The 19,935-nt window shown below is 43.7% G+C and overlaps 2 protein-coding genes across 2 annotated transcripts in view; one reads left to right on the top strand and one right to left on the bottom strand.

Moving 5' to 3' along the window:
• cry4 (cryptochrome circadian regulator 4) overlaps positions 1-13,480 on the bottom strand; it is a gene marked incomplete at both ends in the record, with an annotated part of 275,646 nt that extends 262,166 nt beyond the window's left edge. The window contains 2 exon segments of the mRNA XM_080849175.1: positions 9,510-9,660; positions 13,353-13,480. Coding sequence (XP_080705301.1) covers positions 9,510-9,660; positions 13,353-13,480 — 279 coding nt within the window.
• A 2,853-nt stretch (positions 13,481-16,333) lies between these two features.
• dennd2db (DENN/MADD domain containing 2Db) overlaps positions 16,334-19,935 on the top strand; it is a gene marked incomplete at both ends in the record, with an annotated part of 34,922 nt that continues 31,320 nt past the window's right edge. The window contains 3 exons of the mRNA XM_080849174.1: positions 16,334-16,539; positions 16,744-16,753; positions 19,466-19,565. Of these exons, the coding sequence (XP_080705300.1) occupies positions 16,334-16,539; positions 16,744-16,753; positions 19,466-19,565 (316 nt within the window). The remainder of the gene's footprint in view (positions 16,540-16,743; positions 16,754-19,465; positions 19,566-19,935) is intronic.

The raw sequence follows: 19,935 nt of genomic DNA, 5'->3' as shown, positions 1-19,935 counted from the left end.
GAACCCAGATACGGCTGCTTTTTTTACGCTCTTACATCTACTCAGACGTATCTTTTTCCTGTTTCTAGTAGCCGACCGACCACCTCGTCCACTTTTCAACTCGTCCCTTGGCCCGAACATTTGTCCCCACCTTCGATAGCTCAGCTGTAATGAATAACTCACTTATCTCAGGCTACGTCCCACAATCTTTCAAAATAGCAGTGATAAAACCATCTCTTAAAAAACCTAACCTTGATCCCGATAATCTCGCTAACTAAAGACCCATATCTAACCTTCCTTTTTTGTCAAAAATACTTGAAAAACTAGTTGCTAAGCGACTTACTTCTTTTCTACATCAAAATAAAATTGAAGAAACCCTCCAATCCGGTTTTAGGGCCCACCACAGTACTGAAACGGCCTTAGTCAAAGTCTTAAATGACCTACTAATCGCATCTGATCATGGGTGCACCTCAATATTAGTTCTCCTAGACCTTAGTGCTGCTTTCGACACTATAGATCATCTGATCCTGTTACAGAGACTTGAACATCACGTTGGCATCAAAGGTTGTGCCCTATCTTGGTTTAGATCTTACCTCTCTGATCGCCATCAATTTGTTCATGTCCATGAGAAGTCGTCAAATCACACCAGAGTAAGCTACGGTGTCCCACAAGGCTCTGTCCTTGGACCACTGCTTTTTTCCCTCTATATGCTACCCTTAGGTGCTGTCATAAGGAAACATGGCATTAACTTCCATTGCTATGCTGACGACACCCAACTCTACCTATCAATGAAACCTGATGAAATTGTACATCTACCCAAGATAGAAGCTTGCCTCCATGATGTAAAATCTTGGATGACTAGCAACTTCCTGCTCCTCAACTCTGATAAAACTGAGGTTATGCTTGTAGGCCCCGATCAACTGAGAACTACACTATCTACCCATTTACCCACACTCAATGGCTTCCCAACACCCAACACTAACATCAAAAACCTTGGTGTAACTATCAACCAAGACCTCCTACTTGACTCACACATAAAACAGATCTCAAAGACATCATTTTTTCATTTACGCAATATTGCCAAAATTAGAAAGGTCCTATCCCTCCAAGATGCAGAAAAACTAATCCACGCATTTATTACTTCCCGCCTCGATTATTGTAATGCTCTCCTGTCCGGATGCAGCATCAACACAATAAAGAGCCTCCAACTTATACAGAACGCTGCTGCTCGTACACTCACCAGAACAAAAAAATATGAACACATCTCACCGGTACTTGCTTCTTTGCACTGGCTCCCCGTTAAAAGTAGAATCGACTTCAAAGTACTCCTGCTAACATATAAAGCCCTAAACGATCTGGCTCCAAACTACCTCAAGGAATTAGTCGTCCCCTATTGCCCTCCAAGGCTGCTCCGTTCCCAGAGTGCAGGCCTCCTGGTAATTCCAAGAATATCAAAGACCACAATAGGAGGGAGAGCATTTAGCTACCAAGCCCCTCTCCTCTGGAACAATCTCCCTGCCTCCATCAGAGCTGCAGACACCGTGCCTATATTCATATCAAGACTTAAGACATTCCTCTTTAGTGCATCATATAGCCAAAAGTAACCGCGCCAACAAACAAATCACCTGCTGTACCAGCCACCCAGACATATCCGAACACAAATTCAAATATTACTTGCATTTAGTACCGCAACATCAAATGTGTTTCCTGTTTGCCGAGTGGATGCATGTACGGCCCCGGCAAACAGATCACAACAAAAAACAAATTAAATTACTACTTGTAATTTAGTACCGCAACATCATATGTGTTTCCTGCTTGCCGAGTGGATGCATGTACGGCCCCGGCAAACAGATCACAACAAAAAACAAATAAAATTACTACTTGTAATTTAGTACCGCAACATCAAATGTGTTTCCTGTTTGCCGAGTGGATGCATGTACGGCCCCGGCAAACAGATCACAACAAAAAAACAAATTAAATTACTACTTGTAATTTAGTACCGCAACATCAAATGTGTTTCCTGTTTGCCGAGTGGATGCATGTACGGCCCCGGCAAACAGATCACAACAAAAAACAAAATGTTCAATGCCAGAAAAACTAAACATATCTAAGTATTGCAATATGCAACAGGCAAACCGACACACAGGTGACATGTCCCTGGTTGGTGAAATGATTCATCTGTGTGTTTGTTCGTGCTGATTCCCGACTGACAGACCTGCAGACTGATTCGTCATTTCCTGTTTGTTAGATGGATCAGGAGGAGCCTCCTGGGCCTGATAACTCCCCTCCTCAGCCCGCCCCGAAACGCCCCTGCAGACCGGCTCCAGAGCAACACCAGCATCGCCCACGCCGCCCTGCTCCCCATCCTGGGCCCTCAACTCAGTCATCATCCCCTTGACGACTTCTCCCGCTGGATGTGACGACCCCCACCCTGGTCATCGGCAGCTCCATGGTCCGATATGTCCACACCCCCCCCTTCAACAAGCGGCCCCTGCAAGGTCCACTGCCTCCCCGGAGCCTGGCGTGTTCCAATCGCTGATGGATGTGGAACTTTCCCTCCCCACCCCCACCACTCTGCACGTAGTCTCTCTACCTGGTCTACCTAGAGAAACCCTTGGCCAACCGCACCCACTGCCACTGCATTGCCGTACACCTACTCTACCCAATACCCTATGCTAGCATTTATGTACAATATACATTATTGCCTCCACCGAAATGTTTCTCTGTCCCTACATCCCCTACCCCTGTAACAGTAACCCTATTGCCACAGTAATCTGGTCTTGTCTGTATCATGTATTTACCACCAGATGTATGTACACATATGTCCAGTGACCAAATGCTGGCTGTGTATTGCCCCTGTTGCTTCCTTTCCCCTTCTGCCACACTACCCTTCCCCTTCCCCCCTTCAACCCGTCCCACCTTCCTGTCTCCACCCGGCCGACCTCAAGCAGATGGGTCCCCCCTTATGTGCCGTGGTTCTGCTCAAGGTTTCTTCCTGCCTAACAGGGAGTTTTTTCTTGCCCCTGTTGCCGTTGTGCATGCACTAAGGGGGTTCAGGCTCTGGGCTCTGTTAAGCGCCGAGAGGCAATTGTATTGTTATGGTATTGTTATGGCGCTATACAAATAAAATTGAATTGAATTGAATTGAATAGAGTGACCAAATGCTGGCTGTGTATTGCCCCTGTTGCTTCCTTTCCCCTTCTGCCACACTACCCTTCCCCTTCCCCCCTTCCCCCCGTCCCACCTTCCTGTCTCCACCCGGCCGACCTCAAGCAGATGGGTCCCCCCTTATGTGCCGTGGTTCTGCTCAAGGTTTCTTCCTGCCTAACAGGGAGTTTTTTCTTGCCCCTGTTGCCGTTGTGCATGCACTAAGGGGGTTCAGGCTCTGGGCTCTGTTAAGCGCCGAGAGGCAATTGTATTGTTATGGCGCTATACAAATAAAATTGAATTGAATTGAATTGAATAGAGCGGAGGACTGTAGTTGACTAAATAGACATTGAAAGATTATGCTGTAAATGAAAGCTTGTGCTGTCCTCCGGCAAAATCCTCAGATGCCCACGCTTGGTTCAAGTTAGCTTGTTCAGAATAACAGACTTGTGGAAGACGGCTTAGCGAAAGAATGTGTTTATTCAATCACATGCCACGATCAGCTCCATACAACACAAGCATGCACAAGGCACGTCTGCATGTTGAGGAGTCGGTCTCCTTGCTTCTTCTTCTTAAACATTGCAAACATTGTACATACATTTATACTGTAGAATTAATGTATGGGTGTGTCTTGAGGTCAAAGGGGATGTCTAGCTTGGAACACACCTATGAACAGGTAGGGCCATATGGATGCTAATGTCTTTGCTTCAGCTAGTCTTGTCGTGGCTGAAGACAAAAGCCAACTAATGTCTCTGGCTCGGAGACACACAAAAGCTAGGGACCAGGTCTGATGGCCCATCAACATAGACAAAAGGCCAGGTGCCATATTGATAGCTGTGGCCTAGTGCTATGCAAACTATATTGCACAGGGTTGTTGAGATGTAATCATATTATGTGAAGTTATAAAAATGCCTATATCTAACAACATCCTTAGGTCGCTGGTTCAACTCCGGCTCGAAGGAAGAGTTGCTTTTTTGCCGGTCTTCCTCGCCATGTTAAGGCCAATGGTGGCCGAAAAAACTGCTTCCCTGACCGGGAATCGAACCGAAGACTGCACTTGAGGTTTTTGAGTGGTCGCAAAGGCAGATCAGCACGTCTTTGGACCAGGCGGTACGTCAGCATTCTGAAAAGCACACCATTCTGGTGGGCCTCGATCCCACAACCTTTCAAATGGCCTATTCCATTGCACACTGGAAGGTCAATGCGCCAAAGAACCCGGTTTTGGAGGCTTCTTTTACACATCTTTTCCCTCTTTCTGGCGGATTTCCATTCATATTTTAAACGTGCATAACTTTGGACTGCTTGGAGATAGAAAGTCCATTCCAGCGCCAGTGCACTCGTCTCACTAAGAGCATTCCGGTGGGCCTCAGAGGGCTGACGATTTTCGCTGCAGGACCGAGTTAGGCCAGTTCTTGCACGCACCCTCTCAAGGTTTGCTCTTTAAGCAGTCAGGATGGCCGAGCGGTCTAAGGCGCTGCGTTCAGGTCGCAGTCTCTCTGGAGGCGTGGGTTCGAATCCCACTTCTGACAAGAGCTTCACTTTAGTGTGTGGGGAGACACTGGACAGCCTCTCTCCTCCAAGATGTTGTCCACGTCCGCCTTTCTGATGCACTCGATCAGAGTCCTGGACAAACGCATGCAGACAGGGCGTCACGCTAGAGGCAGTTCTGGTAGTCGTGGCCGAGTGGTTAAGGCGATGGACTAGAAATCTATTGGGGTCTCCCCGCGCAGGTTCGAATCCTGCCGACTACGTAGACTGTTGCATCTGGACAGTGTCACGTGACTGCAGGCATTCTCAGAGAGGTCTTCTTTCCCAATTGACATCCAGTTGTGTCCTTACCGCTGGGCCTGGTCTTTTGACAAAAGGTGGTGAAGAGGTCACCCCCGACAACAGCAGGAATCTCTGAAGTGTGGGTGTGTGTTGCATATCGGTTGCTCTAAAGGCACTTTGCCCCGTGTGAGGATCGAACTCACGACCTTCAGATTATGAGACTGACGCGCTACCTACTGCGCTAACGAGGCTGTGGTTTCAACCGAAAGGTCATTCTAGTATCTCACGAAGAGCCAGGGGGTGGCTTTTTTCGAGCTCGGCTCTCTGGACCAAAGGCTGATCACAGTCGCCGAAATGGCGGTACCTGACAAGGGAAAGTCTGTACGGCTGATCCAATCACGTTCCTAGGTCCAAAATGTCAAAACCCAGCCACATTGCGAGTTCAGACTTTGCCCCCCAATGAAATATCTAGCCCTAGGTTTGCGTCGTCCAATCACTGTACATGGTCAGACTTTCTCTCAAATATCCAATCGCGGCAGGTGGCCTAGGTTTCGATATCCCATACGTCATATCAGATACAGTATCAGCACGTATATTTCCCGTTGATAAAGTACCAAGCAGAAAGAGGTGAGTTTTCACTTTTCATGTCGCCAATGTTATGTGTTTTATTACGCAATTATTACGAAATGTTAACACAAGTTACCTGCTCAGAATTAAAATGCCCCAAATGAACAATTTTAGCGTGACAGGCTTCAGCTGGTGGCTGCTGCTATTTTGTCTATTCGATTAGCATTAAGGTAAGACTAGACTAGGGAAGCTAGAAGCCAGGTGTTTTCAGAATATACATGTTGTTTGATGAAGATATTCCAAATGTTTATTACCGCTGTTATTATATTTTGTCAGTATTAACAGTATTTCCCAGCGTTCGTTGACTTTCCTCCTATAAAGGGAACTATTCCACACCTACCTAGTAACGAAGTAGAGCTTCTCACTCTGCTAGCAACATAGGTGTCTATGGCTAGTGCACGAAGATTAGCATCGAGCTAACCATCAGTGGCAAACTGAACAGATTATTATACGTAGTCTATCTTAAGTTAATTATTTTCCAACAGTATTAATCAGAGTCAGAAGGAAGTAGTATTTAAAGCACATATTTGATGCACATGAATACAATTGTGGAGGAGTAGTATGGTACTTCTGTTAGCACTTGGAAGGTCAAAGCTACCTGCTTATTTACGGTCTCTGTAATGCTAGCGCACGAAGATTAGCATCGAGCTAACCAACAGTGGCACAGTGGCAAACTGAACAGATTATTTTACGTAGCTTAAGTTCATTATTTTTCCACAGTATTAATCAGAATCACCAGAAGTAGTATTTTAAGCATATCTGATGTACATAAATACAATTGTGTAGTAGTAGTATGGTACTTCTGTTAGTACCAGTGAGGTTAAAGCTATTTGCAGTCTCTGTAATGCTATTGCCATGGACATTATACAGGAGCAACGATATGCTGAACCTATATTAAATATGTTGAGATCATGTACAATGAAATTGCCCAAGTCCTATTATGGTTTCACATGTACAAAATATCCCAAACACCCAGGCATTTTACTAGAGTTATGTCCATGTTTTGTGTGGAGCATACAAAATATCCCAAACACCCAGACATTTAACTTATGTCCTGATTCAGACAGGACCTCAGAGTTGCTGGAGGACATCACCGTGGAGGAAGGTGAAAGGGAAGAGGATGAAGGCTTTATTGATACCTTGGGAGAGGAGGCCATTGTTGAGGATCTAGTGGAGCCAGACACTGTTCTGCCTTCTGCCCTGCTACCCTCTTCTCCACCTCTAGTAGGTTCCCACCTGCCCCCTGCTCAGACTCCTCTGCTGTCCGCTGCCCTGTGTCCAGCTGCTCCTCTGCTGCCCTGTGTCCAGCTGCTCCTCTGGGTCCAGCTGCTCCTCTGCCGCCCTCTGCCCTGTGTCCAGCTGCTCCTCTGGGTCCAGCTGCTCCTCTGCCACCCGCTGCCCTGTGTCCAGCTGCTCCTGTGCTGTCCGCTGCCCTGTGTCCAGCTGCTCCTCTGCTGTCCGCTGCCCTGTGTCCAGCTGCTCCTCTGCTGTCCGCTGCCCTGTGTCCAGCTGCTCCTCTGGGTCCACCTGCTCCTCTGCTGTCCGCTGCCCTGGGTCCACCTGCTCCTCTGGGTCCACCTGCTCCTCTGCTGTCCGCTGTCCAGCCGCCCTCTGCCCTGGGTCCACCTGGCCCTCTGGGTCCACCTGCTCCTCTGCTGTCCGCTGTCCAGCCGCCCTCTGCCCTGCCTGCTCCAACTGGTCATGTGTCCTGAGCAACGGTAAGGTTTCCTATGGTAGTCAACTGTGACGGCCGCCAGGCCTGGCTTGTGATTGTCTGCAGGTGTCATCCCGATTAGGACTGAGGTGGGCGGGGTCGCCTAGGACGCGGCCTATATCTGCTTCCTGGTTCCGCCGCTCTGCGCCTTGCTGCTGCCTGCTTCCAACTGCTGCTGTTATTTGTGTTTATCTTTACTTGGTGTAACATGCAACATGCACGCAGTATTTTACCTACACGCAACAGTCGTTCGCACCACACTACTGATTACTGATCGCTTCCTGCCTACTCGTTAGTCCAGTCGTTTGTCATTTCTGTCGTTATCGTTTGGGTTTATGAAATAAACCTTAAATATTGTTAAAGAAAGCTACGTCTCCGTCCTCCATCACTTTATGGTTTCCCTAGACCATAACATCAACCGACAAACTCACATTCCCAATCATTTAGTACTATTACAATGCCCAATTAAATAATTGAATAATGCATATGTACACCCGACTAACCAGCAGTTGTATATTTCCAGGCTGTTGGTGGACATGGCATTCCAGGGTTGGACAGAGTGGATAACCTGGCGGAGTATCTGGTCGACTTGAGGACACAAAGCAGCCTGGTCCTGAGTCCAGAGCAAGTGGGAAGCATCATTAGCTTGTGGCGGAACCTAGGTCGCCAAAAAAAAGGCTACCTTCACTCCTGGGGTAGACAGCACATGAGGTGCGTCCTTGCCTCCAGCGGTTCGCCGGCTCAATGGCCCAACTGCCTTGTGGAAATGGTTTTCATTAGGTTTTCATTAGACTGTACAATATTCACCGCAGCCCAGAAAAACAAGGCACAGCATCCCACATTATACTCAGGGACTATAGGAAAATTAGGCAGCTGATCATTATGAATGAGCCCGTAGTGACACTCACCACCCTACAGCTTGTGGAGGTGAACCAGAGGACGCTGATCACATGGCATAATGAGCGTTTGAAGGGCCAAGAGGTTGCTGTGCTTGCACAAGGGCTGGATTTGCCTGTGGCTCGGCCAGTGTGTGTGTGTGTGTGTACATTTTTTATTGTATTTTTTATTTAACTTTGAATACATTATTATTTTGTAAATGTTTGATAATAAACACCCTTTTTGTCAAAATAAAATCTGGTGTGTTGTATTCATTCCCAATCAGGTGTAATTGTGTCAACTGTAATGCCCTTTTTATGGAGTTGCATTTGAATTCATTATGCAAGGCAATGCATGGCTTTACAATAGCTTTCTTGTAGGCTGAATGTAATATATGCCTGTAACGGTGTAGTGTAAATTATGAAACTACTCTAAAAAGCAACAAAAAACTATGGCCAATGCAGTTTATGCAGATTTAAAATGCAAATGAAAGTATTTTGGATTAAAGTTTAAATTTGTATTCTCATACAATACACAAAACTTACTTATAGTCAATTAATTGATTATAAAACAGAATGTATAAATATCTGGTATCTGCATTTGTCTCGGCTGGGATTTGAACCGGCGATTTCATGGAATTTCTTCCCTTTTTTCTCTCCCTTTTCTCTCCTTCTCCCCCTTCTTATATGGACTATTGTTCCCCAGCTTTTGTCCAAAGTGACGTACAAGGGAGAGAACAGTCAAGCTACGAGCCATATAGACCTAGTGTAACAATAAACACTACCTCGTATAATTATGACTATAAATGTGAAACGTTATTGTTAATGATACAAATATTCTCGTATTTATTATTATCATAATTATTTTAATCCGAGGATGTCTGTAGAGTTGACGTGAACGCAATCACCAACGGGTTCTCACAAATTCGCCCGTTAACCCTTTTACTGTAATACGGAGTTTTTTCAAATGTCATTCCTCAACGCGATTCCTCAAATAACCACAAGATGGCCCGTGGAACCCCATTTGAGAAGATTCCGGTAGAGTTACGACTGCTATTTCGAGTTCTGAAAGTTGTCTGAAGTTCAGAAGAAAGCACAGAAGAAAAAAATAACGAGAATGCAAATGTTTTCATAAATGTTTCCGAAGTGGAGTTCCTTCTGAAATCCTTCGGAAAGTCTTCCCAACTGCTGTCGAGAATGAGGCCCAATGTAACTAGTGGCAGGCGTTCTTATGACCAGAGGTTCCGAGGGTGCATAAGCCAGTCTGGCAACTAAACAATGAAATGGAGTCAGGTATGGTGATGCTTGGTTAGAATGAAAACCTGCAGTCACACTGGCCAATGTTAAATTCAAGAGTCCTTATAGTTAAAAGTAGTTTAATTTAGGGTGTGAACAACCTGACTCTGGAAGTGCTTCTCCAGCCTCTCCAGGGCGTGGCTCTCCCCTCCTGGCCACAGCACCTCGTACCCCACCTCAAAGCCCAGCTCAGAGAGGGAGGGCACCTGGTAAGGCCCTTCACCCTCTTCATCGCTGGGCGTAGGGCACTTCCTGTGAGAGGATGGCAAATTATTCAGTGTTCATATATTCTGCTACCCATGGAAAATGTAGGTTTAAAAAAAATTAAAAAAACACCAGCTGTGAGAGGAGACTAGGGACTAACTCTTTTATCATTGATCTACACTTACTGAGCACAAGCCAAAGGGATCACAGTGAACAGCTGAACCAGCATGTGACCCAAAACAAACAGCATGAGCGCACTATGTCTCTGTAACACATAAATGCACCTGTTAGCGTTCCTTTTCAGTCTTGACTGGGCTCATGGGAACACTGCATATGATGTATGTGCAAATACAAAGACTCAGAAAAAACACACACACACTCAGTGATGTCTTGTTGGCAGCTAGGGATTGTTTGCCCAACCAAAGCAGCTTGCAGGCTGGGCGTAGCATCTGTTCCCTCACCCTCACCATTACCCATTAGATCTCTTTAAGGTAGGAGTGATGTCATGAGCAGCTTGATCTGGTTGGTTGTTGTCTAAATGTGTGTGTGTGTGTGTGTGTGTGTGTGTGTGTGTGTGTGTGTCCCATCTGCCTTTGTATTTGAGTCTTTGTGCTCTTAGATCTCTGTGTTCAGTGGCCTCATGGAGCTTGTTAACATGTTGTCAAACCATGGACAAACATCTGCATACATCCATACATTGAAACTATACACAATCTTACACACTGTAAAACTGGGATTATGAAGGATCCTACACAAAACTGAGATTATGAAGGAATGTACACAAAACTGAGTTTACTGACACCCCTGAATCTGGACATAGATACAATGACTTAACATTCATACATAATCAACACTTATAGTTTTCCATCGCTACAATGCTTGCAGTGGATCTTCTTAGTCAATATAGGAAGGGGGAACAGCGATCAAATATGGTAGTGGTCGTAGATAGGTATTTTTGTTCTCTACGGCTAAACATATTGGGTACATTTAACATCAATGCGTTCGATGCATTAGTCATCACATGCACTTGCATTGCATATAATAACAAAGCTTACATTTGCTTATAGCTAGCTCGCTAGCAATAATAAGACCAAAGGTTTCCTCACTCACAGGAGGTGAGCCGCCCATTTTATGACGTAGATATGTATCAAATGGTTGTGGATAAGTTAGCATCAGCCTTGGAAGCAGCTTGCAAGGTTCAGGTTGATTTTTTTTAACAGTAGATGGCATGTTGAGCCATTTTCAACCCATAAAATGCAGATTTTGTCAATATTAGGACTACCATTGATTAATTTCATCACAGTTCATATAATTAACTTTACAGCTAAAATATCCATTAATGTGCTTCATGCCATTGACATGTGGTTCATGTTATTTATAATTTTGTCAGTGGGGGGCACTGTTTGTACAGCAGCTTGTCAATGCAACACATACACATCAAACGTTAAATATAACAGGCACATGCAGTTTGAATTAATGCATGTCGTTTTTTTGCTTTTGTGCTTCTTTTATTAAGCATTGCTTCATCTACTTCAATGGCTGAGCCGCCCATGCTAGGCACTGCTTTTGGCAATAGCCATTGATGCCACTGGCTAGAGTGATAACTTCCAAAAGGTTAACTTAAAGGCATTGCCACTTAATGTACCAAAAATGTACTCAAAATAATATCAAACCAGAATTCTCAAAACTAAATAATGCACAGCTTTTGCATTTCCCAAAAAACTTCAAGTCATTTAAAAGTACATCAACAATCAATTCCTCAGTAGAAATGTTACTACAGCAGTAGGTCAAATTCAGCACATGGAATCTAGGTCAAATCTAGCCTCCTAGAGGTGATTTTTGAAAAGGCATACACGCCGCACAGACATGCTTTTTTTTTAAACACCCTGTGAAGAGGACTGCCTGAAAATGTTTCTGTTCACAGACTAGATCATAAAATCCACATATAGCATATAGTCAGTAGGTAATCACAATGCAACTAGCTCATGGCAGCAGCATGTTTGTGATGTTATCCTCCAAATACTGAAACAGTTCTGTCAGTTGTCCTCTCTGAGTCAATTAAGTCTTCTCTACCAGTGACATCGCAAAGCATGTCACTGCCAGAACAGGCCACTCGTGAGTCACGTTGCGAGCCTGATTATGTTGGCTGTGACAAAGTTGCAGGGGGAGCAGTAGGGTAGTATTACAGGGATAAGTCCAATCAGATCTTTCTGCTGTGGAGTGACAGTTATGTAGCCTTTCCTGCTCTTGTGCTCATTGACAACATGTCTGTTTAGGTCTTCTACTGCATCTCTGTCTGCGAGTGCCTCTGTTACCCACTCAGACGTACACATATGCTTGACCCCGGTTGTCCTAGCCCCCTACCCCCACCCCATAATAAAAAGAAAATATATTTGTGTTTGGAATCTAAATAAAAGATTTGAAATAAAAGACTACTTTTCTTATTTGCTTTGTCTTTTGGCAGGCAATATATGACTGCACTTCACTGATTTGCTCGGCTTGGCGCTGTTTTAATACGGGATTTAATGTGTTGATTGTAAAATGTCCATTGTAAGGGGCCCTGAATTGTTTGTACTTATCTGTAATGATAATTATAGAATTATCAGCATAAGAGCATATTACATCATACAACCTAACCTCTGAATTTACTCTTTATCTGGAAGTCTGCGTGCATACCATCTCACTGTACAGTAAAATCTGCAAAATCATTATTCCTCTGTGTTGACTGTGAGGCTTTCCAGGTAATGCGTCCACAAGGTACGACTGTTGTTTTAAGTGGCAAAAGCAGGTCAAACGGGCGTTATGGACAAAGGATAACACCTAGTAAATAGGATAAACAAGACTGAGTTAGGAAAGACTGTCAAAGGATAGTTTGTGATGGCTCAGAACGCGGTTCATGAGTAGAGTTAGTACGCAAGGGATGACTAAATCAATGACAATCATGACTAAATCAATTTGCAGATGACACCACTGTGGTAGGACAAATCACAGATGAAAATGAAAGTGCCTACAGAGATGAAGTTGACAGAAAACAACCTGACCCTGAATGTCAGAAAGACAAAAGAAATCATAGTTGACTTCAGATGGCAAAAGGCGAACCCTCAACCCCTCACCATCAATGGTGAGGAAGTAGAGAGGACCTCCTGCTTTACTTCCTGGGGGTTATGCTCTCAGAGGACCTGAAATGGAAAGAAAAACAACTCCCGAGCTGCTTAAGTCTTTTTACCACTGTTGCATTGAAAGTGTGATCACATACTGTATCAGTGCATGGTATGTCAACTGCACAGACAAGCACAGGAAATCCCTCAGTCGGGTCATAAGATCTGCTGAGAGAGTAGTTGGACTTCCACTGCCTCCCCTGGACGACATCTTTAGGACGCGCTGCCTCCGCAGAGCATGTGGAATTTTGAAGGATGAGACTCACCCCGCAAACCATCTCTTCACCCTGCTACCCTCTGGCAGGCGCTACCGGGCCACTACAGCCCGCACTTCCAGACTGCAGAACAGTTTCATCCCCAGGGCCATCACAGAACTTAATAATCACACTACCCTCCTACCCTCCATCCAGCACAACTGCACTTTTTAGTGGCTGCACAAACTAATTTCGTTGTGTATCTAATGCACAATGACAAATAAAGTCTATTCTATTCTAAATAGAGGACATGGATGGATGAAGCCCAGGAAATCTACAATATGGCCAATGTAAAATCCAGTCTACTAAGAGATTTCAAGACTCTTACCTTGAGGCAGAGCCATAGAAAACAGAGTTGCGACACTTCCATTGACTCCCATTGTAAAAAATGGCAGACGAAACTTCCGGGTTATGGAGACGCCGTAAGTTCCCAAGTTCCAACGGAGCCCCGTTCATTTCAAGTGCGCGTCAAGAACAATTACTGGTAAGTTGATGAAATAACAGCATTTTAAACCGTTTTCACACTTTTAAGCATTAGCTATCAGTAGTATACTCTTAGACATCGATATTTTTTACATTTGGTTTGCATGAAATGTCGATGTTGATGTTAAACATGTAATGGATGTATGGACCTAACTGAAAGCTTGGTAACGGAGGCTAATGTGAGGTAATTAACGTGATCATTTCGTGAGGTAATTAACGTGATAAGTCCGTGATTAGACTTTTTGTTGTCAGGTGACATTATTATGTAAAGTTGTTTTGATTGTTAGGTTTAAAACATTACCAAAATAATACCACTGCTGCTAATACTAATAGTGCAGTAATATAGTGTTGCCAGGCTGGTCTGCACACACACACACACATACAATAATATTAGTGCTTTAGTGCTGTAATATAGTGTTGCCAGGCTGGTGTGCTTCCAATGTGTGTCTGAAGAGGGTATCGCAGTGTTAGACAGACACGTGTTCAGTGTTACATGTGTGTGTGTGTGTGTGTGTGTAATGAGAGTGTAAAGAGAGTGTGGCTCTTCTGAAGCAAGCCTGTGTTTTGATCAGTGGGTTTACTAGAGAGAGCCAAAGCTAAAAACCTGTTCTTCCTCCTCTTGTCTCCCTCTCTTCCTTCTCTTCATCTTCTTTCTCCCTCTCTGTCTCCTCCTCTCCGCTCTTCTACCCCTGCTCTCTCTCCATCACCTCTTCATCCTCTGTCTCTTCTTGTTCTTCCTCCTCCTCTCCCCCTCCTCCTCTCCTTACTCCTTTTCCTCTCCTCCTCCTCCTCAGTGCACACAGGCAGTCCACCAATAGCAGGTCTCCTCCTGGCGCTGGTGGACCCAAGCCCATGCCATTATCTAGCAGTCTATCTCACCTATATCACCCATTGATATGATGCTGGCAATGTGTTATATCAAGTATAGATTAAGCTCTAACTGCTGTGTTATCTAACCATTTTCCCTGTTTACTTTTTTACGGCTTTGCCTGGCTCCTCCTCCTGTCTGTGTGCTGCATCTGATTCTTATAGGTGAGCTGGGCGCAGGTGCTTGGAGTCGCGCTAGGTCTGGGCCTTTAAAAGCGCTTCAGACCAGACTGGAGGGGGTCTGCCGCTGCTCTGTCTCTCCCTCACCGATTTTGGATTTTGTTTGCTAATTCACTGCACTGCATTTTACTGATTGCTTACACTTTTATTTTCCAACTCCAATACTCACTTCTGTTCAGTTTGATTCATTTAATAAATCTAATACATACATAGCTACTGGTCTTAACTAACTTACCAATGCATGGTAATTTAGTTTCCAACATACTGCCATAATAATCATGTCACAAGTCTACACTGCATTGCCAACCAGTGGAGTTCTTCCTGCCTTGCTACTGTTGCACTCCGGCATCGTTGGGACGACCCATTCAACTCTTTTTTGGGATGTCTATATCAATCGTGTCAATTCAGATGCAGAAATCGATGTCATCCAGGAATCATATTTATTACTCAATAACACGGTATTTAGAAATTTGGAAAAACCTTTAGACAGAAGCTGAATGTCTTACTCAAAATATCTTGACACCCACATACTTCACCCCTACCAAATATTATCTCATGGTAGCGACTGCTCTTTCTCTCCAACGTGAGTGATTTTCAATGCATTTCGCTACACACACCTTGGAGTCTAGTAGCCTAACTAGACTCTAGTTAGTCTACAAAAGTAATCATGGCTACCAAAATATTGTAGAGCACAAGATTTTTTTTTAACAATATTAAATAGTTTTAAATGTACACACGTTTGACTATAGCCTTAGTTGTTATATAAGGTAGCCTACACTATATTGCAGCGTTCTGATCTCTTTAAATGATGACATCGAAGGTGGCTGCAAAGCTTATTTTTGAATTGTAGGTCCCTGATGGGAAGGGAAAGGACATAATTCATACTGACAATTAAGTATGGGCATTGTCCCGGTGCCCAAGAAGGGACGCCCAAGCGCCCTCAATGACGTCACACGTCATTAAGCGCTTTGAGAGTCTTGCAGCACCTCAAGCCCCTGGGGCCTCATTACAGAAAAAAATCCAAACTGCTCATCCTAACTTAGATAAGATAGGAAAAATCCTAACTTCCTATTACAGAAGCAGTTCTTAACCTATTGGTCGTTTCCTATCTTATCTTTGGCCTCCTATCTTATATTAACTTATAAAAAATCCTAACTGTTCTGTCAATCAGATTTTTCGATCGTCAATCGTCAGGTTATGTCTGTTTCTGCACTTAGAATGTGCACGAGATTAATGGAACACATCACTTTTAATGTTAAAAAGCGTTGGTTGTTGCGCTCAATGATCTTTGGTTTGAACTTTAAAGGTGAACATGGTGAATAATTCCCTGGACCCCCTGCAGTACATATCAGGCAAACATTGGTCTGGATGATGCAAACATCTACATGCTCCACAGAGCCTACACACACCTGGAGAAGCCATGCAGCACCTTGAGAGACATGTTCCTTGACTTCTCCAGCACTTTCAACACCATCCAGCCACCCTGGCTAGCTGAGAAGCTCTCAGCTGGTGTTGGACTACCGGCGGAGCAAGAAGAGGGCCATAACTATTATCACCATCCGAGGGGAGGAGGTGGACAACTACAAGTTCCCGGGTGTACATAACAACAAATTGGACTGGACTGAGAACACTGAGGCCCTTTACAGGAAGGGGCAGAGCAAGTTGTTCTTCCTGAGGCGGATCAGGTCCTTTAAAGAATGCAATAGGCTGCTGCAGATGTTCTACCTGTCCTCTTCTTTGGCGTGGTGAGTGTGTGTGTGTGTGTGTGTGTTCAACAAAATGAACCAGCTGGTGAGGAACAAGGCTGGCTCCGTGGTGGGAATAGAACTGGACAATCTGGGGGCAGTTGCGGAGGAGAGGACGAGGAGGAAGCTGGATGCTATCCTGAGGAACCCCTCTCATCCCCTCTATGACGATCTACAGCAGATGGGGAGCACGTTCAGCCACAGACTGATCCCTCCTCGGCACACCACAAAAGCGCCTTGGTCATTCCTTTGTCCCAGTAGCCATTAGACTCCACAACCGAACTTAACTTTTATGTAATTTACACCAGCGGAGTTTTACTATGTTTTCTAATATTATTCAAATTTGTGTTAATTTATTTTGATATTTCTACTACCTTGCTGCTATAACACCTGCATTTCCCTCACAGGATTAATACAAGTTTATCTTATCTTATCTTAACACAGGGACGACATGGTAACAATCACATCACTCCTGCTAAACACAAAAGAGATACACAACCTGAAGTCTAACAGCTAAAACATCGGCAACAAACACACAACAACCGAACATGCGACACAGCATACAGTATCTTTGTTTTCACATTGTTGCTCTTGAACAAGATGGCTTTATTTGCTTACATATTTCGGACAGATCGAAAACAAGACTCAGAACAGTCAAGCCAGGACATCACTCACTTGGGAGGCAATTATCTTGGACGCATACACACATTTTTGACACTAAGTAGGCTTGAAGTGTCTCTAAAGCATAACATTTAAGAACCCTTGAGAGTTTGTGATTAATTCTACTGCTTGTAAACACAGTCATCTACACCGCTGAAGAGCCCCATTTTCATCACTGCACTTTTTTTTCACAGGAATTTTGTTTAGCAAAATGGGTTCCAGTCATATTCGAATTCCATTGGTTGTCTGGTTTGTGGAGTTGACCTTTTGGTCATGGAAATAGTTTTATGATAATGTTATAATATAATTACAGAAATGCGGATTTTGGAGCCTTACAAGACATTCTTGTTGAATTTCTATGTGTATAACAGCTCACAGGCAAGTCTACAAAAGGCTGTTTTTTGTATAACCACTGAAACTTAAAATACCAAACATTGTAAATAAATAAATAAATAAATAAATAAATATGGCATGTCTAAAGAGTGTGCTCCAAATGGTATGCCGCTAAACAATAAGCCAACTACTGCTTCTAAGGAATAGGTCAAGTAAGCCAATTACTCAATTTACTGCACATTAGGCCTACAATACATATGCTTCCTAAAAACATGTAATTGAATTAATCAATAGCCTACATCTGCCAGTTCATTTTCATTATTAGCCAGTCACTAAAAACGTGTAACCATTTGTGTCACTAGGGGGTAGGCTTTACCTTATTGTCCATGCAGAGGGCATGGTCTCATCGGTAACTTTAGTTTGACTTCAGATGATTTCCCGTAGTGTAGGCCTACTTCTAGATACAATTTGTTTTAGATAATGTATATCATACAATTTTATAATGCCACTGAAAACCTCAAAGGCAATTTAAAGAGCCGCAGGAAACCCGACCCATTCTATGATCCCCCGGCCCCTAATGAGTTGAAGTGTGTCCTGTGAAGATAAGGGATGAAGTTCAGAGTTCAATGGTAGGCTATATAGCTAGATAACCGGCCAATCATCGTGAATGTAAAACTTAATCACGCAATAAATCCGCCAAGGAAGGCAATACTTTTCCATCACTTAAGTTATTTATTAGGCGTAAGTCTGTATTGTACTTTGATGATGTGTAACTTGGATAAACTGTAGGACTGCACCTTCAGTAGAAAGTAAATACTTTTTTGTTTGTAAAACACTTAACAGCTAGTTTTACTATCTCAAATTAACATTAGCCTGTTAACATGTAGGCCTAATTGCATCCACAGAAAGTTTATAAGAAAAGCAAGGATATGTTACTTGGCAAAGGGCGAATGGGACTAGTCTAGCTACAGGCTGTATTTCAAGACACCTCCCCGAATCCACCTGATGAGTGGCACAACCACGGGAGTAGTGTGTCAAGTAGAATAAAACAGACAGTAGCCAGATACGGCCAGCCTTACAAAAACAAAGCGTTTTGTCGACAGGCTACGAAACGTGAACAAACAGAGGGATCAGCATATTTGCACTCAAGTTGTCATGATACGCAACTAGCCTACATCGCTGAAGTTTCATCTCTGGAGGAAAGAAGGAAGATCGCTGAAAAGCCAACAGCTCACCTGGATACCGTCACTGTAACCTAGCCTACTTGACACAAGGTTCGAAATGCGTTCACACAGCGATGAATGACGGAAGGTTAAACCAAGTAATCTGTAGGCTACGAAATTGTGTAGACTGACTTCGAAGACACGTCAAACTGTGAGTTGGCTAATATTTCTCTGAATGATAGCCTTAAGTGATGCCAGAATAGTTTGAAGTGTTTATATATGTAGCATATAGTTTTGCTTTCAGATCTTAGACCTAGTCTTACCACTCGTAATGAAAACTGAAGAAATAGAATTGACACTAGATGGCAATCTGAGGAAACATGGTGGGTCATGCATGATGCATTAAATTGACACCAGGGATGGACAGAAACAAATTGTTACACGCAGCGTTAGGCTTAATACGTTTATAAAGGTGACACGGATTAGTTAGCCTATGTTGGGTGTTTTTAAAGATCACCCTCTTTCTTGATTCAACATTCCGTAATTTGTCCCTCCAAGTAGCCACAAAAGCTGAGAAAAGTGTTCTCACCATTACAGAGAGGAACGACCTGATTGTGGGAGAGCAAAAGTCACCAATCCGGTACTGCAGGCTCAGTGGCTTCAGCCAAAGCACTGTGGCTAAAATATTTAGTGTCATGTTTGTTTCTGTTCTTTTTGTGTTGCTGGTCCTTTCACAGAAGACAGCCAGAGTAGGCTACTTGACTGTGGCCTTAATGCATTGTATTGTATTCAATAGACTGTTCAGACACAGTGCCCCTCAACTTCCCTGTCCACCTCATCCCTACAAAAAAGTAATAAGCCAACATTTTGTCTTTTTGATGATAAATACCAAAAGGCCTATCAAGCTAAATATATCAACAAAAGGGAGTTGTTTTGGAGAAATGATTAGTGTGCCCTTGGTAATGTCAAATGGTGATGATAAATCCTCTCCCCTTTCCACAACCCTGCAGGGTGCCATCATGTCCAGGAAGACAGATGATCGGGATACCGGAACTCTGAAGAGACTAAGCAATGTATTCTCCACCCTCAATGCAAAACTTCACAAAGACCGTAAGTGTTTCAAAGCTCCATCTGAAACTACAGCGCCAAGTGGTGAAGGCTTGATGATTCTGCAAGTAGCTAGTCAAATCAGGAGCGGTTCGCATGGTACTGAATTGAAATGTGCCATGACAGGAGAGTCTCTTCATGACTGGGTCATTTAAGTACATTTATAGTAAATACATGGTTATGTATTAAATTGCCAAATTAAAGGCTAAATTGTTACTTAAAAGGGTGTTGTCAGATTATGGCTGATGAATTCAAGTTTTCTTCCAAAGATTTCTTGCTCCCTTCCAGAGACTCAATATCATGCGATAAAACCACATTGAAATCATCAGATTAGTGATAATACCTTCTTATTCATTATACTGGATTCAGAGAG

The sequence above is a fragment of the Sprattus sprattus genome, assembly GCF_963457725.1.
Source record: "Sprattus sprattus genome assembly, chromosome: 12".
Classification (NCBI taxonomy): domain Eukaryota; kingdom Metazoa; phylum Chordata; class Actinopteri; order Clupeiformes; family Clupeidae; genus Sprattus; species Sprattus sprattus.
The sequence above is the reverse complement of the archived record's forward strand: the minus strand, read 5'-3'. Positions and strand labels throughout refer to the sequence as shown.